The sequence below is a fragment of the Amphiura filiformis genome, chromosome 8 (genome assembly GCF_039555335.1).
Source record: "Amphiura filiformis chromosome 8, Afil_fr2py, whole genome shotgun sequence".
In the NCBI taxonomy this organism is placed as follows: Eukaryota; Metazoa; Echinodermata; class Ophiuroidea; order Amphilepidida; family Amphiuridae; genus Amphiura; species Amphiura filiformis.
The window spans coordinates 3,669,022-3,695,033 of record NC_092635.1 but is presented as its reverse complement, the minus strand read 5'-3'; the positions used below and the strand labels follow the sequence as shown (position 1 = coordinate 3,695,033).

General features: G+C 38.0%; 1 protein-coding gene across 4 annotated transcripts in view; it reads right to left on the bottom strand.

Annotated features, from left to right (window-relative positions):
* The window catches only part of LOC140158512 (myotubularin-related protein 10-B-like), a 92,469-nt gene extending 67,512 nt beyond the window's left edge, over positions 1-24,957 (bottom strand). For 3 of the 4 annotated variants that reach the window (XM_072181627.1, XM_072181629.1, XM_072181630.1), the window contains exons 1-2: positions 24,809-24,957; positions 11,608-11,698 (exon numbers count right to left, since the gene is read on the bottom strand). In XM_072181627.1, the coding sequence (XP_072037728.1) occupies positions 11,608-11,698; positions 24,809-24,874 (157 nt within the window). In that variant the 5' untranslated portion in view covers positions 24,875-24,957. The remainder of the gene's footprint in view (positions 1-11,607; positions 11,699-24,808) is intronic. The other variant, XM_072181628.1, reaches the window with a different exon arrangement.
* Positions 24,958-26,012: the final 1,055 nt, after the last annotated feature.

Genomic DNA, 26,012 nt, shown 5'->3' with positions numbered 1-26,012 from the left:
ATGTGATTTGAAGGACACTTTCTTTAAAAGGCCTTCCCCCATTGGTCCACGAGACGACCCAACCAAAACACGCATTGTGATTGGACCAAACCACTTGTTGCCACACGCACCAAGCTAGATCATATGACAATGATCTCACCGGGTCAAAGCATGATGACCTTTTAAGGTCACCAAAAAGGGTGATACCATTCTCTGCATAGGTAAATTGGTTTCTTCCAGACAAGCATTCAGAAACCTTATTGGTCAAACACATGCATGATACCCATATAATGGTTTGAAGATCCCAAAACATTTGATAAACCAAGTTACATGTTTTCATCACCTAACCAAAAGCCTAACCTTAACCTTCACTTTAACCCTATCATCCTATCCTATAAAACCCTAATTCTAACTAACCATAATCTCAACTCAACCTTTATTTATTTACTAAAACATACCCTAAACTGTTTTCCTAAATTTTCCACAACCAATCTCAATTCTATTCTTACTCATATCCATTATTCTCACCAAAATCACTATCTTCGCCTTAATTTTTAATCCAACTACTAACTTGAAACAATAACGTACCCCACATTTACCCTATTTCAAACACAACCCCAATCTTCACACTGCCATGCACCATTCCCCCTCCCCTTTCATGTCCTTTCAAAGTTACCCTTACATTACAGTATCGCCTCCTATAAATGACCTTTTAAAAAAGTTGGCAAGAAAATAAGTTCATGCTTTAAGTTTAATCCTTACAAGATAAGGAAATGGAAAAGAAAAATTGAGGATTACTCTCCCACCTTACATACGCAATCTATGCTTTTCATTCCAAGAAATGTTTACTTCTGCTACCACAGTTTCGTAATTCATCCTTAGGTATTTTTAAAGAACATTTCCTGGACAGCTAAGCTTTTATAGCTAACACATTTGAAGTTTTCTGTAGTCGGCCATTTTCAACCAAAGGAAGCAAGGTTTTTGTCTTTTAGACCACTTGCAGGAAGTTTCTTTTTCCTACTAGTACTACATTGTAACTTGTTTTCATCCCTATGTTGCAAAACGATCAAGCTGTAAGCTTACACATCCACCTAAATACTAGGTTTTCAACTCGGGTTTAGTCTTTTTGTGAAAAAAAACAACAACAAAAACAAAACCAATTTGTTTACATTAAGATCCCTTTCAAAACAATGAATCAACACACCTAACCCCTCTTGGTTACTTCACGCTACCCACTTGGACTAAAAGCATGCCGATTCACAGGAAAATATTCATAGCATTTACCTTCAATTTGCAGAAATTTGCTATACATGTACATAAAAGGGTACAAATAAATACCAAGTTGAAATATAATTCTCTGATCCAACGTGAAGTGTTGCCCCTGACAACAATATGGCAGCCACCATAACTTCCCAATCTGAAATTGGATATCCTCCAAAATCCTTTAACTTTAAAAAAAAATGCTACACTGATCGAAACTGACCATAATCTTTGCATTACATCGCATTAAGGCTTCATTCATAACGTCATTGCAAGCATCAATGCTGAGGAAAATGGTCTGATAGTCGCCAATGAATATGTCAAAACAAAGTGAGTTGCTGCCTACTGCTTGAAGAAGATATATCTTCAATTTATTGATAGTTTCTTAAAAAGTCACTCAATTTAAAGCTGACATATCATCCATTGCACAATTTATAGAGAGACTTAGTTATTGAAAAGATTTTAAATTATAGTGGTGTCCTTAGCCTACAATGACCCTCCATTACTTCCTGTCTTGCATTGCTGTCTCAATGTCAGAATATAGACCCTGAAAAAGCAGGTCTATGGTCAGAGGTCTGAAGTCCAATGTCTTGCAGATATCAACACATAGGTTAGGGCTAGTCTTCTCAGTTTTTTTGTACAATGTACATCAAAATTCCATGTGATCAAGACATAAGGACATACTATAATACCATTAATATAACACAAGTATTATTCTTGATCTTTTTTCTAAATTCTACTGTCCAAATGAAGTTGCCTCCAAACAATGACCTTCTCAAGAACTAATACATACCGTAACCATGTGGGTATAAGCCCACCCCTAGATGGCATTTTCCATCACCTGAAGCACAGGGTTCACAGTTTATCGCGTTTTCGCGTCCAGGACGCTTTTATAACTCACTGGACCCGGAAAAAGTAAGATTATGTAACCTGAATGGGTCCAGCAGGCTGTGCTTGGACCCGGAAAAAATCCCATCCAAGAAATAGAAAATGTCATCATAGATCGCCATTGTGCGATAACCCAGCTCTCAATCGGCTCACAGCACATTTTTAAACAACTTTTCATTCATAAATTACATACATGTACAATTACAAATATCACTGGAACATGATACACACCTCATCGCTATTTCATGCACAGATATTTGATCAGTGATATGAGGGGAACTGTGGAAGAGGTTGACTTGCGATATTTTTTCGGATCGTGCAAATATTATGTTACAATAATACTGTCAACAAAACAGGGTCAATTCCTGGTGACATCGCGAAACACGCTTTTTATGTAGTTGTATATTTCAACCGAGCAAATATAACAAAATAATTAGATGATTAAAGTAGTGCATGTTATTAGGTAGTAATTGTAGTTCTTTATGTGAAAGTCGGCCGATCACGGAAAGTCTCTTTTTACCCAGTAATTTGACTCGACTTTGGTAAGTTTTGGGTGCCGAATTCGCATACTTTCATATTTATCGCTTATGCCAGTACTGAAAATACATTTCCGGTGTTTCTGAAGTTTCAGACATAAGTACAATTTGGACCCACAAAAATCAATTTGGGACCCGCAAATTTCAACTAAATGGGATCTGAATGGGTCCAGCATAAAAAAGTGGACCCGGTTATTTGAGAGCAAACTGTGAACCCTGCTGAAGCATGGTCTAGCGAGATCGATCTGGCATAACTACACCTGCAGTGTGGTCTTGCCAGATTGCAAAACTGGATGTAAGATTGTAATTTCTAGTGAGCTGCTGGTTTGGGGAAGTAAATCCACATAATAATCTTCAAAATAAAGGCAAACAGATGAAACTTTTCAATAAGAATTATGTTCAAGAGATGTCCAATTCTTTCAAGGGGAATCCAGTAGGATGAATTCTGCATCGTATGTGTACATCTATTTTAGGGTTGCCAAATTGGTCACCTTTGGCCATCTTGCAAATCCATATAGAGCTTTGCAACTACAATTTGTCTCAAGTATATGTATATACCTATCTTGACAAAAATGGCATATCTGTGTTCTAAAGACACAAATCTAGAAAGGGTTTTCTCAAATTTTTGAATTTTTTCTTCATTTTGAAAATATACCTTAAATTATCTCAAATTTTGGTCAAAATTGAAAAAAAGTTAAATTGGATCTTTTTTTACCCATATTTTTCAAACGAAGAAAACATTTAAAAATTTAAGAAACCACTTTCTAGATGCGTGTCTTTAGAACACAAATATGCAACTTTCATCCATTTTGATATTTTGGGTAAGTTGTTATGGCGGACCGAAAAAAAAATTGGCATGGAAAATCAATTTTGGCGCTTTTCTCAAAAACTGCTCATTTTTGCAGAAATCTGCCGTGCTAGTTGGATTCCTTGTGTCATTTCCTTTCTGAAAATGTATACTTTTATGTACTTATCATCATTACTTTTAAAGATACAATACAAAATAATGTTTTAAATTTCCGACTTTGAGTGATCCCGCGTGCCCCTCTAAGTTGTTGGGAATTTCACAGATAACAATCACTCCTTTTTAAATAGATAGCCAATTGCTACATAACATTGACAGCAGGCCTATTACGGTAATGCCTACACATACTTGACAGATCAGTGGTTTACCATATAACTTCCTTCCTGACAACCAATAGTTTATTTACAGGTACCTAGGAATCCCCTGTCACATGTCTAATTAACCAAACAAACTACATGTAGGAGGCCGGACGGAAAACTTGGACATGTTGCCACATTATTATGTTTTGATGGATCCAAGTTGTGATAATATTGGATCCAAAACATAATAATGATAAAATTGGATGCTTTTCGCCCAATATTTATTGGTCTCGCTATGAGTTTTAAAATATTGACTCGACTACGCCTCGTCCAATATTTTAAAACTCATAGCTCGACTAATAAATATGGGCTCAACCGATCCAATTTTATATCATTATTGTGCATGAATTTATTATTTGTACATCAACATACAATGCGAGACACACTGGCAAAATCTAGTCACGGTTCTGCCTTACTATTTCTAACCAAAAAATTAAACAGATTTTTCGCATCTTGATGCAGTCCTTTTTATTTTACGTGTGATTTTCTTTATGTTTAGTTATGCTTCTCCCTGCATCCTCATATTTTGGGCATCTTTGCATATTATTTGTGTCTCGCATCATCTTTATGCCCTGCTGGGGTGAAGCATTCATATCACCTTCTTAAATTAATTTTTAAAATTTCATTTCTCTTAAATATTATATAACATCCAGGCATATTACATAAACATACATGCATATATTGTCTGAAATTTAAATTTCATGTTCTTCAGACGGACGGACAAGTTTGCCAAGTATGTTCCGGAAATTTAAGTTTCAACTAGAATTACGCGGTTCGTAATTAAGGTGGCCCCCAGTCCACCACATAACTATACACTACATGAGGCCACCATATACTATCACAATACCAAGTTTGATATAATATCGGATGGCTGAGCATGATACCATAACATATCGGATGAGTCATAAAAATATCGGACAAGCCAACGGCGAGTTCAATATTTGTATGACGAATCCGATATGTCATGGTATCATGCGAAATAAGCCAGTGGCGGATCCAGGATTTTTGAAAAGGGGGCACAAACTTTTAATCATCGGCGCGGCAGCGCCGTACGTCGCGCTTGCGCGACGCAGGGGGTGTCTGAGGGGGGATGTGCCCCCTCAGAATTGAGAGACTTTTGCAAAATGAAGACATAATTGAAGCCATTTGGTGGACTATTTTTGTGTAAAAGTTTAATTTGAAAAAGCCGAAATTTTCGAAATGACGGTCCAATTGAAGTCATTTGTCGACAAGTTTAAAGTTATTGCTTTAAACATAAAGGGTTATGTGTCCAAAACAGAAGCGAAAAGGTTAACTTCTTTATGCATACGCAGGGGGTGTCTGAGGGGGATGTGCCCCCTGAGAAGTGAGAAACTTTTGCAAAATGAAGACCTAATTGAAGCCATTTGGTGGACCATTTTGGCACTATTATTGCGTTAAGTTTTAATTTGTAAAAGCCGAAAATTTGTCAAATGACGGCCCAATTGAAGTCATTCGTCGACAATTTGTCATTATTAATGTGTAAATTATTGTTTTAAACATAAAGGGTCTGGTGTCCAAAGCAGTAGGCCTTAGTGAAAATGGCAACTTCTCTATGCATATGCAAAGCGGGATGTTCCTCCTGAGAAGTTGGAAAAGTTTGGAAAATGAAGGTCCAATTGAAACAAATTGTAATACTATTATTTGAAGTCATTCGTCTACAAATTTTCACTTTTGTGTCAATTATTGCTTGAAGGGCCTGGTGTCCAAAGCAGTAGTGAAAATGGCAAATTCTTTATGCATACGCAGAGGGTGTCTGAGGAGGGGTGTCCCCCTCCCCCCGAGAAGTTAGAAAATGTGTGAAAATGAAGGCACATGAATTGAAGCCACTCGTAGACCATTATTCACTATTAGGGCCTACTGTAGGCCTAATTATATTGCTTAAACATGTTAACACATAAAGTGTACGGATGTCCAAAACAGAAGTGAAAACGGTCACCTGTTATCTCCCCTCAGAAGTTGGAAAATTTTGTAAAATGAAGGTCCCATTTAAGTCATTTGGTGCATCATTTATACACTTTTATCATTAACAAAAAAGGCCCCGACTCAATTTGCAAAATCTTAAATATTACACTTGTCCCGGGACTGGTCCCGACGCGACAGACACTTTATTAGGCCTAGCATGCACGGATTGGTGTTGAAGTCAGCATTTTCGCCCTTTCTCTTCTCTCATTTTCCTCATTTTTTTAGCCGTGAAGGGGGCGGGCACGGGTCAGTGTGTCTTTCCACCTGGATCCGCGCCTGGTCCAAAAAAGGAGCCTACTGACTTCTTTATCCATACGCGGAGGGCGGGTGTCTGAGGGAGGATGCACCCCTTCAGAACTTAGAAAAAAATTATAAATAAAGGCCGAATTGAAGCCAATTCAGGAAGGGGCACAGTCCGGTGTGCCCCTGCATGGATCCGCCACTGGCATGGGAGGCCGTTGATGTAAAAAATGAAAAGCAAAACAGGAGGAGCGGGGTTTTATTTTTTTTTTTTTCCTACAAAATATTGTAAAAAAAAAAAAAATAAAAATAGGACCCTCGAAAAGGGGGGGGGCACGGGCCCGGTGTGCCCATGCCTGGATCCGCGCCTGAAATAAGCTATCCAATATTATCATTATTAGGTTTTCTTCACTCCTAATAACCCTGAAAACATAATAATGAAGTTGATCGGTGATTGCGTTTAAGCTGGAGTGGAGAATGGAAATGAAGGCAAAATATGCAAATGAGCTCATAAATATTCATAAATATGCAAATAACATGACACAAAAGTATACAACACATGAGGCTACCATAGACTATTACCGTAGCAAGTTTGAAGTTGATCAGTGGTTGTGTTTAAGCTGCAGAGTGGATTAATGTCAATGTAGGCAAAATATGCTAATGAGCTCATTAATATTCATAAATATGCAACTAATGCGACACAAAAGTATACAGCACATGAGGCCACCATATACTATCACCGAACCAAGTTTGAAATTGATTGGTGATTGCGTTTGTGCTGCAGAGTGGATTAATGACAATGTAGGCAAAATATGCTAATGAGCTCATTAATATCATAAATATGCAAATAATGCGGCACAAAACTATACAGCACATGAGGCCACCATACCCTATCCCTGTACCAAGTTTGATATAATATTGGATGGCTGAGCATGATACCATAACATATCGGATGAGTCATAAAAATATGTTATGGTATCATGCGAAATAAGCCATCCAATATTATCATTATTAGGTTTTCTTAACTCCTAATAACCCTGAAAACATAATAATGAAGTTGATCGGCCATGGCGTTTGAGCTGCAGAGTGGATAAATGAATTTGCTTCCGCCCGGACAAACAAACAAATTTAAAAGATACAAATAAAGAAACAAACAAACAGGCAAGGGAACAAACAACCATCTGGATGAGAACATAAGCCCCACATATATGTGGGGGCCAAAAATATGGTAAAAGTCTGACAATTTTTTGCAAACATATTTTGAAACTCAATGCTCACAATTTGAAACGGCACAATGAAATTCCCCCTAATGTCACAGCCTATTATTTGCAAAAATCACTCTACACGCAGTAGTATCATACAATAAATCTATAATATCTGACATTTAAACACCTTGAAATCTGTTGTTCACATGATTTGGAATGATATAAATATATTTTCAATCTGGTTCATATTTGGTAGGTTACAACCCACCCTAAAAGAGACCGGAGGACACCCAGAGGATGGGTTGTGCATTAATGCCTTGCTAAAATGCAACTTAATAACCAGTAGATTGCCATCGCTCTATATTTGGTTAATTACCAATTTACCGCCACGTTCGTAATCCAGTTTAACTTATACTTAAAATAAATAATTTTTCAACCTTGACCTTAAATCAATCATTTGATTTATACACTTCCTGTCTATGTATGGTTGTAGGCAATGATTCTTAGGGAGCCCTCCTTGTTTGTACGCATAAAAAAATTGAAAATGTCAGAATCTCTTGATTTTTAGCTATACAAGAAAACTTGCCCTAGGAGAACAATTTTCAGTGGGTGCCCAGGGTGACATAATTTTACATGGAGAGGTTGGATTTCAGCAAGGGATCCATAAACTGATTCTTGCAATTTCCTAACACCATGACATTGAATACATCAAAGTTGATTGTCAATCTGTATTAACATTTGATCAATATTGAGAAAAAGAAAAAAAATTTGGTAAAATTTGTTTAGTGAGAATCATCATTGATACACATACTGTGTTCTACCCTTCTATCCCTTCCTACAATAGCTTACAATAATGGAAGAAAGTCTTGGATGTTCACTTTTGTGTCAAGAACAGAAAACTGCCACTCCCCTCTCCCCAGTGATATATATATGTTGAGACATGCCAATGTCTTAAGCAGTTTTCCAATGTGTTCTAACATTGATTGATGGGGAGAGCGGAAGGATAAATCATTGTTGCAAGTGTTTATTCCTAAAAACAATATACATCATTTCTACAATCATGTAAAATGCTGCAATGAGTTTCAACAAAGTGTGCCCAGTGTTCAAAGGACTTTTGTTTTCCAAAATTATAGATGAAAAGCACTTATAAATCCCAAAATTCCAGTGTGGACACATATCAGAAGTAAACTTTTCTTTTGTAATTACTTTAAAATCAAAGTAGGCCTAAGGACTGTGTAAAATGCAGAATGCATCTTTCACAGGAACTTGTGACCATTCCAACATAAACACAAAGCTACTTTTGCTTTCAGCAATTACCATAGGTACACATGTATACCTGAACCAGGATTCTCTTATTTTACTTTCCTGTATTTCCTCATTTTCCTTTCATAGGACTTGTGCAAGGTGTTACAAAACTCAAACATGAGGAACAAGACACTAAAATACATTATTATGTTTTGACGGATCCAAGTGTGTGAAAATATTGGATTTAAAACTCATAGCTCGACCAATAAATATGGGATCAATCAATCCAATATCCAAATTATATGCTTTGTCCAGATTGAAATCCCAATTTAATTCGTAAGCATAATCAACAAATCCAAAGTATTCATAAAGCATCACTGCACAAAAAATATTCATTAGGAAATAGCTACATTTTATTAGAATCTCTACCAGGAGTGAGTCCTGGATTCTATTATTCTGATGTATTCCATTTTTTCTTTAAATATACAGAGTATGGTGGCATAAAGGGTGGTTAATTCATGATCGCAAGGTTTCAAGTTCGATCCCTGTCAAGACCAACACATTGTGTGTTTGGGCAATACACACTATCTCACTTGCAACACTACACACAGTATAATAATGGGGAGCTGTTAGGGGATGCAGCGCTATTATTGTCGGCAACTGTTCCAAAGGAAGAGGAGATACACAGTATTTGTGACGTGTCATGTCAAAAGCAGACACTTTTGGGCAGGATCATAAATGGAAAAATAGCCAAAAATCTGGATGGGAGTGATTTTTTCACAATTTGGGTTTGTTGCGAATTTGTGATTTTATTAATGTTTAAAATATTGTCTGAGAGTTTCAGACCAGAATATTACTGGCATCTTGTATTTTTTGAGACATTTTTCAAGGTAATTCCTACTCTCAACATTGTCAATAATATTTTTAAAGGTCGATATCTCAATTTCCAATTCTATAATACCATAACTTACGAACTCAATATCTTCGCTTAGGAATGTCCAATTTCATCGGGGAAAAGGGCGTTGTGGAGCAAAATATCTCAATATTTAAGATATGTAAAAAGCTCAAAATTGATAACCTGCCCAAAAGTGTCTCCTTTTGACATGACACATCACATTCATAAATGCCTACATTTATATTATTTATTTATTCTATTACACAAACCCAAGACCATTCACATACCATCTATGCACATACACATGTCTTATCTATAAACCAGGTCAGTGCCTTATATGGTAAATATGAAGATTAATCTCAGTCCTAAGTTCACCGGTGATATATTACCAGCCTAGATCTCAAAATATGCTAACAAGCTGCAAAAAGATGAACATAGGGCAGGAGATTGACAATGCCCTTTCTATCAGCAGAAACACACCACTGATTATGAGGACTAATGTTATGGTATGGTTTCTAGTCAATGGTAATAAACTCAGAGCAAAGAACAACTGAAGATGAAATGGAATTCAGAACCTCTAATTAATTCAAACTCAACAATAGGTGACTCAACTTTAAATAGCATTTATCATTCAGCGATACCAAGTCTTACTTGAACTTACACGGATCCTATTGAGTAATGCACAGGCTAAAAATATTAGCCCAGGATATTAGTAGTACATGCTGAAAACATTAACCCTAACCCGACTGAAACTAACTAAAGCTCACTACTAGTTATGAAAACCACTGTGCATGCATGCATTCCATGTGATGCCATGACGCAATCAGCCAAAGTCCCACGGAAAAAACCCACAAAATCGCTAGGCGGCCAGCGAAACCCCCGTGGCTACAGGTTAGCGATCTTGCGTGTGGCATGCAAGGGGTCTGAGGTTCGAGTCCCGGGGGTACCACGAGACTTCTTTGTTCATCTTCTCTCCTTTCATTTCTTCTTTCCCTTCGGATAGCAAAAAAACATGGGGTTGTGTTAGGGTTAAGCATCCCTAAGTGTAGTTTGTTTGCAAAAAGTAAGAAGTAAGATTTCATTCCAAACTTTTCTGTTTAAATACTATTACTAGATGACAGAACATTCAATCAATTTGTAACCTACTTTATGAGCAAAACTCAAGACTTGACTGACTTCCACCTCTTATCACCTTCCAGGCTTCCACAGTTCCACCAAAGATGCAGATGGATTCATCACTTGAAGCCAGAGTGTATAACATATGGCTTGCAGGCTACCAGCGCCAGATCAAGCCCACTGACCGATGACCGCGTCTGCTGGCCTATCTATGGTCAAGCATTCAAAATGCCCATATATTACTAAAATGCCTTCCGTTCAAGGTTGCAAATTTCCTGGTGTGTGTATATTTCCAATAAATGTGTAATTGATTAACTACAATATACATACATGATTTTCGACCCAATTTTAAAATATTGATGTTTGTGCATATTGGCTTCTTACTTATTGTGAAAACAGTGTTTTGCTGTTACTAATAGATTTAAAACACAAACTGTTCCCCATAAAAAACTATTTGTGCTCATTCAAAGGGTAAAATCTGAGTACACCATGCTGCAATCAATCGTAAGTGTGTACTGTCAGACAGAATACCAGCATGCTGCAGCATATGCACACTGCACAGTCTTTATGATGGTACAATTTGTTGAAATTGTATCACCAGCAATGTAAATCAATCTAAGGTAAGTCAATCTTGCCAATTGATGGAAATAGTTTATCTACCTCGAGTCACCGGCACGAGCTTTGAAGTTCATTATGTTTTGTGTTAGCTTATAGTGTTACTTGGTGCGTAGACATACTTTTACGCACACAATCAAAGTGGCGCATATACACGCAAGAAACACCCCTAAGCCAACGCAGCACACGCTGAACTTCAAAGCTAGTGCCGGTGACTGGAGGTAGATATAATAGACTATAGCAACATTTTAGCTGATGTCAATCATCCCTATCAGCACCCAGTGACATAATCAGACCTGGATGACAGGAAGGGTAAGAAAATTGCCCAAGATAAATAAATCAGCACTATTTCATAGACACCTGTATGTGCATAAACCCCACCCAATCTGATTATACCACTGTGCAGTAAACTTGGTTCAATATTGTATGCAGTAATAAAACCAGGCTATGTAATATGCTTCATCACCATAAGATAACAAACCTTCAAGCATCTCTGGGTGACGGCTACCACCCGATTCTTCTTCATCTTCATCTATACCGGAATCTGGAGGTCCAGGGCTATCAAACTTCTTCTGAAAATAAACAAACAAACACAAGAACTAATTAAATTGACAGAAATGCGAGCACTCATCTGATCAAAGTCAAATTTTAAATCATAACTAGAGTTCAATAACTTCTATTAAATTCTTTCGTACAAAAGTCAAACTTAAAGATTTTTCTTTCATCCATTTCACTAGATCACATCACACTGAACACCTTGCAAATATTACCAGATCCTCATCAGTGTACTCTGGTTTTTTTTTAATGTGCTATATTCAAGAGGAATCAGAATCAAAATTGATTCCTGGGCAATTTTATTTAAAATAAATAAATTACAGTTAAAGACTAAAGAGTCCACTTAATTCTAAGTTCCAATAATTGGAACTCACGGCTCCGACACATGTATGTGTCGCCGCGATTTCGCGTGCATTTTTCACCATATTCACATGTAGTCGTGGAGTGGACTTTTCGTTGCTCATAAAAATCACTCAAAAATCATCTTTTTAAATATTTCTTTGGACAAAAGCTGATGCGTAGAATAAAACAACAATCACAGATGACATACATCAGTGACACATGTTTCTAAAGTGAGTATTTTACTAGATACACTGATTACTAATGTAAACTTGCCAAAATAAAACCCTGGAGGCACCCTAGCTACGGGAGTATCTACAACTTGAGAACAAGTCCTCAAACGTTCGAAATTTGTAATTACTACAACTAACTTAATTCTCATTAAATTTCAAACCTTCCTTATCACCTGAAACCAGTATACAGCCATGTCTAAGTTGATTGCCCATAAAATTGTTACGCGAGTGTTGACAGAAAACGGTAAGTTAGTGTATTTATAACTCATGATACATGCTACATAGACATCCTGCTTGCTACTTGGTATTCAATGGACTGAAAAAGTATAAACCAAAAAATTCTGCAATATACATGATTTATAGGGCCATATGCAAGAGCCTCAGAAGTAGGCCTGGGATTATTCTTGTAATTAATTGTAAGCTTTGTTTCCTCTATCTAATCAGCAGCTTTCGTCAATGAATTTTCGTCAATGAACTTTCGTCAATCATGCATGCATGTTCGCATAAATAGTATTACAATGTACTAAGCATTAGACTTTTCCGTAGTCCACTTGCCCACCATACATACTCTTAGCTTACAGTCTATGCTCTTAGCTATTACATTTTAACATTTAACATTAGTTTGTGCACAATTGATAGATTTTCCACATCAGATCTTTTAGGTGACCATACTCCCTGTTTTCTAGCTTCCTAAGGGGACTTACTGACTTTGATTTGTGGTTAAAATGCTTAGCACAGGTGTCTATGGAAAGCCTTTCAATTTTCTGGCCTACTCAAATAAGCCATGATGATGTAATGCATATAGATCTGGCTTGTGATTGGTTGCCCAGATCTCGTGATGATTTAAGTCATCCAGGTACGTACCATTACCACTAACTACAGTTCAAAGGCGAAGTCTTACTCAAAATTCAAAGTACCTTTTTTACTTGGGGTTTTGCGATCAATAAACCGGTAGATCCAAAAATAATATAAACCTTTTTTATGACCATTTGAATACGTAACTTGTGATAAAAATCTGTAGGCCTATAATTTCAAGTTCAACTGAATGCAGACATATTTTTATAAAAAAAATCACCTAGATGGTCTAGTAAAATGAGCATTGACCCAATTCTCATTATTGTTTGAGAATGTGCCTGCAGTTTGAATGGCAGTTTTTACATTCATGTGCAATGGACTAGAAACAACATAAAATACTTCTTTTGATGACATTCCTGTCCGTTTGTTATTTTGACATTATTCATGTCAGCACATAATTTGCCATTTTTCCAAGCAACTAAAAAAACCAAAATGGTGCAACCATGTACACTATAAATTGTCAAAGCTGACTTCACTTGCATCGGCAATGTTCATTTTTTAACTTTGATTGGCTTTTAAATTCTGAGACATAGAAGCAAATCAGCACTCACATTTAGCTGGAAACATCATCCGCAACAGACAAAATTGTTTCCGAGATGTCATATATTTCCAGTTGCTTTAGGCAATCAAAGATAGACTTACACAAATGTGTATTGTTTTTGTCTCAAAATCAAATGATTTCAGACAAATATGTCAATTTATATGATAACATTATCAAAAGAGTTACAGTACATAAAGTATTAGCATAAAGTTGACACAAATTGCTATGTGCCATTTCGCTCCCTTATATTTGCACACAAAGTTTCCACCAGCAGTTTATGGATGACTTCTATGCATGTCAATCATGCAATGACATCATACATTGTAAGACCAGTAACCAGGGCTGTCAACTTTTTGGAATTGTTTGGCGTGAGACACTGACGAACAGAGGTGTACCGGGGCAGATTTATTTTTTGCCGACTACAATGTTCATTTTAACCCATGATTATTTGAGCCATGGCGCACAAGGATCTAAAAAGTGGGGTGGGGGTGGGGGATGGGGTAGGGATAACAAATTATTTTTACAATGCGTGAGATTTTACTCACTTGACAGCTCTTTGCGTGAGATTTACTAGGCGTGAGATTATGCTACCTTGGCGTGAGACCGTGAGATAATGACCGAATGTGTGAGACTCACTGCTAATGCGTGAGAGTTGACAGCCCTGCCAGTAACTGAAGTAGGCCAAATCCACCACACTAACTAATTGAATACATGTACCTAAGTGGAAGAAGGGCCCAAATCCAATTTTTTGCAAAAATGAGATAGACCTAGCATTTTATTGCCAGCAGACTGATCTGCCAAAATCCACCCTCTAAAGTCTAAATAGTGTTCCACATACACTTAATCATAGTTTTCATGGAAGAAATGCCCAACTCCATGGAGTTGGAGTTGGGCCCTTCTTCCACAAAAATTGGGTTAAAGAGGAACTTTGCTCATCCATGAAATCTGCTTTTTACTAGAATAAACTTTCTTGCTAACATATTACATGCTTCTACTTGTGCAATTAATGGATAATTACCACATTTCTGTAGCTATTTACAATGTATAACACATCTGCTTGTAAACGGAACTGGCAATTGCAGTATATTAATAGTGGAAGAAGGGGCCAACTCCAGCTCGTATTAAGACCTGTACCATTGCCATGGAAACATCATATAATTTCGAATGTATGCAAAATTGTATGTTCATGTATTAAAGGTCCCCTGAAGATGAAAACATTCTGTAAAACTTTCCAAATATTAAGGTTTTTCTTTTATCTCAAAAACAGTTTTGATGGAGTTGGGTTCATCTTTTACTCAAGTATTTAATTATTAGCATTGAACATATCAGAAATGTTTTTGTTCCCTTAATTTTTATTAGTGGTTTGTGAAAAGCAAAATTCCTTAATGTTATGAAAATGAATTTAGTTCTATGCACCTGACAGGTGTCTGAGGAAGAGGAACATTGGACAAGATACCCGGGCAAGATATGAGTCCAAATGTGGCAATTCTATCTATATCCCTCTGTAAAAAGTTGTCTTTCTTTTGCAAAGTCCCTCAACTCTTGACAACTTTGAGACAAAAACGGGCCATGTTTATACCTTTAATTGCTATTTATAGCCATGCGCTTTCAAACTTGCCCCCCTTGGTGTTGCATACCCATATTTTTACATGTGATGCCTTGAGAGCTTTAAATTATAGCAGAGCACATAAACCATGCAATTTCAAAAAGTGTATAAATGGTACCTGCGGTACAATGCAGTGTGAAGTTGCTAAACTGAAAATGGTAGCTAATAATTTACTTCTTTAAATTTTTTCTTCTTTATAAAGCCATATTTTTTAACATCTACCCCTACCTTTAATTTGTTATCATATTTGAACTTCCCAATGAAATTTCCCTTCAGAAAATGTATACTTTATAATATTTATAAGATTTACCTAATAGTTTATCACCTTTGACCTGTCACCTTTTACCACATCTTTGACCTAAAATATAGCTAACCTTTTACCTTTTTACTCATGGACACTTGGGTCTAACTTGCATGAATATGGGCCTTATAGTACATGTACTTTGGAGCAATTTTAATTTAAACTAAGTGCAAGCCATGCCTTCCATAGGGTTTGTACAATAATGCTACCGCTACCCACCCCACCCTGACCACCCCCTCCACCATCTTTGCTGCAACTCCACCATTTGAAATGATAAATAGTTCTTGTCTGCAGGCTTTAATTTAGCTAAACATTTAACATCGAAAGCATGACAATATCTTCTTGTTTGGCAGATATGCATTGAGCAGATATTCAATGTCACCATCTTATTTGGGTGGTGAATTCAAAAAGCATGGCCATACACAAGGAAGCTGCTGTCTGACACTAGGGGGTTGGATAAGGACATGTCCTGAGTATACTCCTTTCACACTACAATGTTATATATCATGTTCTTCATATCTACAAATACGAGGGGGTATCAAAAAGTTATAGAAATCGCCCAATTTTCTCAATCTTGCAGTTTATGCGCAGTAACTGGGCCAGCAGGTTATTGGCATCTAGTGCCACCTGTAAAATAAATAAATAAATGTAGATATTTATATAGCGCTTTATGCCGTAAACAGCCTCAAAGCGCTTTACATTTATTCCGCCGTCATTAGAATATGTCGGAACCACGTTTGCAGCCTACAAGTGGCGCAGGGGTTCATCAGTACAACGACTGTGACTACCCCTAACAGCTTCCCATTGCACCTGGGTGGGGTGAGGCAAGCGAGGCAAAGCGCCTTGCCCAAGGGCGCAAACACCGTGGTGGGACGGGAATCGAACCCACGCACGCCGAGCAAGCTCTCAGATTATGAGTCCAAGGCCGTAACCATTGAGCCACCGTGCCCTGTAAAGATAGTAAACATACCTATGAGACCATTTTTGGACCATAATGTACATAAGGACCAGTGATTGCACTGACAAAATTTCATTGATATAGCTCTTTCACTTCTGGGCGATTTCTAAAACTTTTTTGATACCCCCTCGTATGCATTAAAATGTACAATGTAGAGTACAATGCATGTACATGTAGTGGGAAGAAATAGCCCTCAGTCTATGGCACCAATCCAGACTGATTTAGATTTCCTGTGTGTTGTAGTAAGTGACTTTCCCAGAACTGTTTCCATCATTTTACTCTATAAGGTAACGGAAAAAGAAATCCCTGTTCTACGGGCAAGCAAACTTTTCAAGTCAGACGAACAGACTTTCATAGTCAGGATTTTCTTTTTTCTTTTTCTTTTCTGGAAGAGACTAAATGACCCTAAAAAAATCACAGAAAGCTTGAAAAATAAGAACAATTTTTAAAAAACATATTTTTCTAAAATTTCAGTCAAAATCAAACCACTTCAGCCATAGGTACAACAGGTAAATAACATATCCAAAATGCAAAATCTGGATGGATCAGGCCCATACGGTACTGTGTATGTAGATTCCATCTAACAGGGTCCTTTATGTCTCCTAACATACAGGCTATCTGCATGCATTTGGCTTCTTCTAAGAAAATCAGCAAATTGGAACCATGATACTTTTTTCATAAAAAGGCAACATTTTGCACTTTAAATGGATACAATTTAGTTCTACTTGTAGCACTTTTATACTATAATGCAGCCTTTAATTTAATAAGTGATACACCCTTCCATCTCTCACAGGGATCTGCCACAAAATGGTGTCCCCCTTGAATACTTCCAAAGATCCCTTCAGTCTCACAACCATGGTTCAATAGTTCAACATTTCAACTACAAACATGTACTGCAATTGACTACATTTTAAGTTTGAACATTTTCACAACAATGAAATCTACAGGCCTACTCACTTCTAGGCTAGTTTCAAATGTACACTGGAAATCGTAATTATAATAATAGGGGTATAGCTATCATGATAAGGAATTAAGTGTTATACCATCTGCCGATATTATATTTCCTAATGCACAATACAGTATGGATCTATACTACTTGGCTAGGCAAAAGGCCATTAACAGCACAGATACATTTACATCCAATATGTTGTACATATGCTTGAGCCACAATACAAATGTAGGATTGGGTCCAAAATGGTAGCATAATAACATTTCACATCATGGCTTAGGATGAAAGTTTATAAATAGCAACTTATTCCACATTAATGTTTACACCATTTTTGTTCAAAAACAGCAAACACTCGAGAAAATAAATTGGGATGACTAGTATTTATAATGCAATAAATTGTCACCAAATGACTGTATTTTGACTTTGTACACAATTTGTATATAATTCATATCCATCTACATGCAGGCTATTTGTGTAGCCTGAAAAGCTTATTAAAAACCATCATTAGCAGGTTTGCAATCAGCCTAAATTTAGTACCGGGCAAAGGAAACACCCGTCTGTGACATGTGTTAGTATGCCCCCTATTGGCGAAACTGCGATACAACAATGGCTGCCGTGACCGATCGTGAGAGGTCGTACCTTATGCTTACTGTTGCATCGGCGTACTTTACGTGGAACAACACGATCGTGTGAGTAAGACCATGATTGGTTAATTCTCAAAAGATGTTCTCCATAAGCGTGTGGTCTTGCGTGACTCGACGCAAATATCTATGCGCGCATTCGAGTTGGCTCTCTTGATCCAGAATTAGATATTCTGCCTATATAATAGTATGGCGATAAATTCTCATCAAATTAGTTTCATATTCAAGAGCTAAACAAACGGAAATTGATGAGCCTAAATGAACTTTATACGACATGTACGACCCCCACCGAGCTTATGTTTAATGTCTTTGAGCGGGCACCTGTTTTAGCACTGGCTGACGCATGTTCCCTATTCCAAAGATCAATGTTGTGGAAACTCGAGGGCCAGTTTAATTGATCATCAGAATGGGGTCACTCCTGCTCAAGTATGAACCCCCCTCCCACCTCCCATCAGCTTATGTCTTTAAGCAGGCACCGTTCAATGGAGCACTGGCTGACCCATACTCCCTATTCCAAAGATCATTGCGGAAACATGATCATCAGAATGGGTGACCACTCCTGCTCAAGTATGAACCCCCCCCCCCAATCTTAAAAACAAAACATTAACAAAAAATTATTTTTATATATTTAAAGAGTAACTGCAGCAAAATAAGTTCAAAATCGGCACTTTAAAACCCAGTACAAAGAAGTCAAAATTTTATCAGGAACTAGGGCTCACCTGAAATGGCATTTGTCTACCGACCTAATTAAACCGATATCCATTTTATAATATCGGCTGATACCCGATCCGTTACGATATCGGTTTTTAAAAAAATGGACCTATTCTGAAGTGCTACATGTAGGATCATTCACAGTTAATTTGAAAAAAAAACCAATTGGACAAAAATTATGAAAAAATTACAGTTTGTTATCCTTAATATGCAAACCATTAACTAATGTTTAACTCTTCATCTGGTACATATTAGGACCCTGTAGAATTTATGCATTGGTTTTCCATACATTTATAATGTGATAGATGAAGAGGTAAACCCAAGTTAATGGTTACAGTGATTAACACATTGAAATTTTTTCGCAATTTTTTCACAATTTTTTTTCAAATTAACTGAATGATCCTAACACTTCAGAATAGGGCAAGTGGTTCTCCAAAATCGTCGAAAACTTTGAATAAATCCGATCAGATTATCGGCTGAGCCCTACTGGGAACACACATGATCTGTTTGTCAGCTTTTTTTCCCACGCTTTTTAGCCAGACACCATTTTTATCAGAAATTAAGCCCGCACCCTTTTGTGACCAAAGCAATACAACATTGCGGGATACAGGTTCATTTATCACTATCTGCGACTACCAGCTTTCTCCAACTATTGTGATCTTGGGCAAGCAAAACAATTTTGTTTGGCTGCAGCATCCCTTCAGTATCTCCCAGGAGATGCTGGACATACAGTGAGTAGGTACAGTGTGCGCGGCCATCCCGGTTTCCTCTTCCCATGTGGTGGAATATAAAGGGCACAGGCTCGCCGTCTTCAAGGCTCAGTATATGGCCGAGAAATTTGAGTTGATGAATCTTAACTCTGGCAACCAGTGGAGTGGTGTTGGTCAGATTGTAGATGGTTTCATTTGGAATCTGATCCACATGCTTGATGTTTAACATGATTTTGTTTCCCATGTCCTTGGTGATTTCCCATAACTCGCACCCGTACAAAAAGACAGTAACACAAATTATCTCAAACAGCTTGACTTTTGTTTCGATTGGCAGGGATGGGCTTCTCCAAAGGCATTCCAGTGTCCACAAAGCTGCCCAGGCTAATGCTTTTCTTTTTTTAGGTATCCAACACTACAGCCCATCTTGGAACCCAAATACTTGGAAGTCTGTGATATGGTTGATGGTACTACCGTACATTTCAAGTGCTGGTTGGGCGTTACAGTTTGCAGTCATATATTCTGTCTAAGGTGCGCTGATGACAAGGCCTAGATCTGCTGCTGCAGTTGCAGTTCTAGTAAGCTGTGACTGGGCCCAGGCCATGGAAGATTCCAACAGGGCAATATCATCAGCAAAATCCAGGTCATTCAGCATCCTAGCAGGATACCTGCTTGACCGACGTGGGTAGGTAACAATTCCAGCATCAATTCCAGAAGTTGATTTCTTCAGAAGGTAGTCTACCAGGATAATGAACAGGAATGGAGCCAAGCACTCCAGTTGTTACTTGGAAAGGCTCTGAGATACTTCCATCTACAACAACAGCTGCACTATTGGAGTCCTTGTAGAGCACCTGGATGGCATTGACCACAACCTTTGGTACCGGTATTCCATAATGCCGCAGCACTGAAAACATGACGGACCTGTTGATGGAGTCAAACCTTTCCACAAAAGTGACTGTCAAGGGAAGTTGGTACTCCTTGAAGCCTTCCATGATCCTCCTCAAAATGTGTACATTTGTATTTGCTGAGCACAGCTGCGACCTGAAGTACATGTAACTAGCCAGCCTGGTTGCTTCTCATCAAAGGATCAATGTGAGGTCGGATCCTGTTCAGAAGGATCTTGTTGTACACTTTCGCGGCAATGGACATAAGCGAAATACCACAGTAGTTTGTCATGAGAGAGAGGTCGCCTTTCTTCAGTAGAGGAATGATTACATTTGTGAACCATCGTTGTGGCGGTGTCAGCGTTAAGAAGACTTCCATACAGAATTCGTGAATCATAATCAATCATGCTATCTCCTCCTCCCTGAAGTGCTTTAGCAGTTATAGCACAGTCCAATGTTGCTGCCTTGTTGGTCTTCATGGCTGCTAATGCTTCGACTACTTCTTCACAAATTGGGGGCTCAGTGATAATAGGAAGATCTTCAACAGCTGAAGCTGAAGCAATTGCGTTTTTTCAACAACAACAACAACAACAACAACAACAACAACAACAACAACAACAACAACAACAACAACAACAACAACAACAACAACAACAACAACAACAACAACAAAATTTAATTTTTAATTTTTAAATTTTTAAAAAAAGTTATAGACCCTTAATTGTTATTCAAGGTTGGACCAGAGAAAAACTGTTATTTGAAAAAAAAAAAACACTACAAGTTCTGAGGTTTTTATTCAAAGTTGGATAAAGCTGTACATTTTAAATACTTTTGCTTCTATTGAACAGCTATGCATGTTTTAAATTCAATACGTCCCAGGCTGTTCAATAGAAACAACAGTATTTAAATTGTACAACTTTATCCAGCTTTGAATCAGAACTTATAGTTGTTGTTGTTTTTAAATCAAAGTTTTTCTGTGGTTCTTACTTTGGGTCACAGTGCTGTGCTTCCGGGTTAAACACGTGCATGTCAGATTGGAGAGAGCTACGGGCCGTGTGCAAAACTCACACTGACTTGAACGTCAACACAATATTAAAATGGGGCGATCGATCGAATGATTCGAAGGACTCGGACATCAGGGGGAAAAGGTAAATTGAACTGATAATAATCATGGTCAAATTAAGTATTTTAAATGAATACGGGAGTGTGTTTTTTGTGCTCAGAGCATGTATAATTATATGGTAATACTTTGCGTATCGTACATGTACATTGTACAAGTACCCTTTCAACATACGGGTGAAATTTACTCACGGCGATGGCAGCCATTGTTTACAATTGGGGAATTGGTAATCGGTGATCGGTGATCGAATCGGCAGATCAAAGAGGGAATTGATCGGTCAATCGGCCGATTCAGATAAGGACCTGATCGGTCAGACACTAGGTATCGTGACTCATCCCCGCACTCACCGATTTTTGGAGATTTTCAAATATTTTTGTTATTTTTCTTATTTGCTACCTTACTTTGATTTTGAAATTGTTGAAGCAAAAACAGGTACAGAAGTTCTTGGTTATCAATAAAGGCAAACACTTTATTCATGATAGGGTTTTGGGAAATAACACAAATATTAGGGGCCTCTCTGTTTGTATGATAGTGTTTACAACACAATACCTTTGCCATTGCAATTTTACACAGAAATGAATGGTCAATTTGTAACAAAACTAAGAAATAATAAGGGCCTCCCTCACCAAATTTTGATATAATATTGGATGGCTGAGCATGATACCATAACATATCGGATGAGTCATAAAATATCGGACTCGCCAACGGCGCGAGTTCGATATTTGTATGACGAATCCGATATGTTATGGTATCATGCTCAGCCATCCAATATTATCATTATTAGGTTTTCTTAACTCCTAATAACCCTGAAAACATAATAATGAGAAAGATCGGATGTTTTCCATGCTATGTATTTAACTTGGCCTTATGAATTTGCACTGTAACACAAGGTCAAGGTGCACATTAATTTGATTATTTTCTAAGGCCCAAAGATTCAGGTGAGATTCATCATCATTCAGGGGACAGTGTATTATAATCATACCCTAAGCTCAGCACTACATGACTGGTACTATTGACACATGATTGAGGGTGAGATGGCCGTGCAGTCAGCTGGGATAATATAATCTGCGTGAGTTTGGGCTTGCCCTTTGGTAAGAATTCATTTGATATCCCAAAATGTTCCTATATTAGGTCAGGATTCGAATCCTGCAATAATGTTCAAATTTAATTTCTACGATTGTGAAGAGTGTGCTTCAAGCAGTATGGTACACATAAATTGTAGAATTCCATATTAGCACATGCACATGATGCAGATATAGTAGGGCCTACCGTACATGGATTGAATCCATGGGTTCCTACAGTCACCCATGGAAAACAGGGTAAGTACTGAAAACCAGTACACCATGTTCATATGGGCCATGAGTTAGTTTGTTTACATTGCAGTAATTCTATCAGAATAGTCACAGATTCCAAACAGATAAAACTTACCTCAAATCAGTTTTAGTTGCTCTTAATAACTCCAAATTGACATGACATTGAAATTTATTTGCTCAATTTCATACCAAAATCAAGGAAAACATGGTTTTGTTATTGCAAAATAACATAGAAATCACACAGGGTTATCTCTGATTACCGGTACTGCAGTAGGCCACTTGAGGTAATCAATATTGGTCCTTTGTATTTGAGTTGTCATTTGATGGTACTAGAACTGTCATAATGGATGTAAACATTAAAAAATGTCAACAAAACATGCTGCTGCAGAACTCTATGCCTGTGTGTGTGTGTGTCTGAGGGCCGATGACCGGGCAGATGACACACATCACCCCGAGTAGGCCTGAGGATAAACACTTGTGCTGAACGTCAAATTGGTCACTTATCGCTCACTGTTCAAAATGTGACATCTACACCAATTACAGTCCCCGAAACGGTCTACTTTTTAGCCGACCTCAATTCCGAAACATTTAGTGATAGTTAAAAATGTGATCCCCAACCCTTTGGTTACCTTTGGACGAATTTGTAGAAATCTCCGCGGAGTCTCCGTGTCTGAAATTCCCTGGTACAAACATCGAAAATGTCGCATTTCTCAGTCCCGGTGATGATACCATATCCGCATTGCTGTTTTCATACATGAATATGCATATCTCTGACCCCTGTAAGGTCAAAAACGTGGCGTTGATTTCAACCAATCCGATCCACCGATTGTGACCACGTGGTCGGTTTCATGAATATTTAATAAGCAGCTTGATACTGACGTTTACTCATATCTGAGGTGACCAGGAGGCAGGAGATGCCATTTTGGTCAACTGAACTCGACTCGTGCGTTCTTTAGGTTGACATAAATCGAACAAAATTTTCAATAACGGGTAATAGTAGGATTTCAATTTTTTATTAATGAAGTTACTTGTAGAGCTTTTTGAGGAATGACCAAGTTGTTTTTGGAAACTTAGATACATGTTTGTTTCAACTGATGATGTAGGATTGCAAGGTGAGTGAATTCGTGAAGAGATTTGCTTGTTTGAGTGATAGTAGGATACGGGATGTAGGCTAGTCCTCTGGCTCTGTGTTTGACTTGCTCCGACGTCTCGATTCACGCGGAATTATTCGTACCTTCTTACCAGACAGCAATACTGCGTATTGCTGTATGGAACCAGACATAGACACACATTGGATGGGCCTAGGGTGTACAGATACAGGTGGTATATGAACGGCATCTTGTGGTTCGGAAAGTAACGTAAAAGCTGGTCCCGATCCCAGGCCGTGTACAGACAGTGACAGAGCTGCAGAGAGAGTTAACCGTGTCCCCTGTGCACGTTGGTGTCAGTATATCATGGTTGGACATCCCATCATTTACTCAGTCGGACATCCGGGAACATTGTCGACCCCTTTGCACAAGCGTGCGCATAACAACCAGCTCGAGGAAGGAGAACTGCACATGCGCACACTGGTTTTACAAGGCTTTTTTGCCCTGTGTGACGTCAGCCCGACCACATGACCAAGTCCAAGAGAATGGTCATATGACTTCGGAGCTATTGATTCGAACAGAGAAGGTGCCAAGGGCAAGGTGGACCCTCCCCAGCCCAGTTCTGATCTGTATCACTTCCTCTTCCAGAAGACCTTGCCCTTAAACATTCTAACTGATGGATTCTGGCATTGTAATCAAATGGAAGTAGGAGATGCAGAAGAATAAATGATGAGACTGACGTATTGGTCACTCACTCTGGCGCTGTGTTATGTTATGGTACTGTCAACAGTACTATACACATTCGTGCATTGAGTTGACATTCATGACATGTCCCGAATGTAAACAATGGGTATTTTTTGCAATTGAGTAGATTTGCTCACCTTTTTATCGCCTACAAACGTACTGCTGTTCAAGTACGATTTAAACGTTCCTTTTGAAAACGACATTGTTACCACTTTCACAGTACAAACCGATGAAAACTTGCTTGAGTTACACCCGGTATTCCGTGTTTGTGTGGTTTCTTCTGCATCCGCAATCGCAGCATTGGAAACGGTATAGACGTAGACTTGAAATAAGTCTTCAGCAGTTCTCACTCGAGTTACATCACTGCTGCGTGCTTTCAGGGTATTTGCACATCATTTTCTTGTACTTGTACATCTTTAGGGAGTGTTCAGAAATACTCTGGTGGGGGGAGGCTGGAAAATATGTAGGAGTCATAAAATTTTAGGAGTTCTGAATAAGGGGGTTAAAAAAGTTTTGGGTGTATAAACAAGGGGGGGGGGGTTAAAAAGTTTTTTGGCACGGGGGTGTAAATTTTTCTTTCGCGCGCTTCTCGCGGGCAAATGTTCCAGTAACACAAGAACAAAAGTACACTTGATCAGGTGCTTTATGTATTTTGATAAGTCATTCAATAGTATACAGATTATCAATTTATTATCTCTGATATATACAACTAAATCATGTTGCATTACAATATAGGCTTAGGAAACTTGGATAACAGGGGTACATGTCCTCCCCCCCCCCCTAATTTTTTCCATGGGGGCATCCCCCTTTGTAGGGGGAAACTTTAGGGAGTTTTCAGAAATACTCTGGGGGCTGGAAAATATGTAGGAGGTCATAAAATTTTAGGAATTCTGAATAGGGGGGATTAAAAAAGTTTTGGGTGTATGAACAGGAGGGGTTAAAAAGTTTTTTTGGCACGTATACTGTAAAATGGGGTAACTTCGGTCAGCGGGGTAACTTTGGTCGGTCAAAATATATTTTTTGAAATTGTCATATTTTCGTACAGCAATATTGTTTTTAGTCATAGGCCTATTTGGTGTCAATTTGTTAAGAAATATGTTTGGAAGAAATAATAGTCGTTCATGTCCAAAAATGAGCATTTTTTTACATTTTTATCAGAAAAATAAAAATCAATATTTGTGAGCAAGGATGTGTGCTTGATTAATTTTACAAAGGATCAAATGTCACAAAAAACAACAACTTGCCCATATACAGCGAAGATCAATTTTTCTGATTTTTTTTTCTTCATGGAATGTAATACTCTGACCAAAGTTGCCCCAAATGCGGGGTAACTTTGGTCAG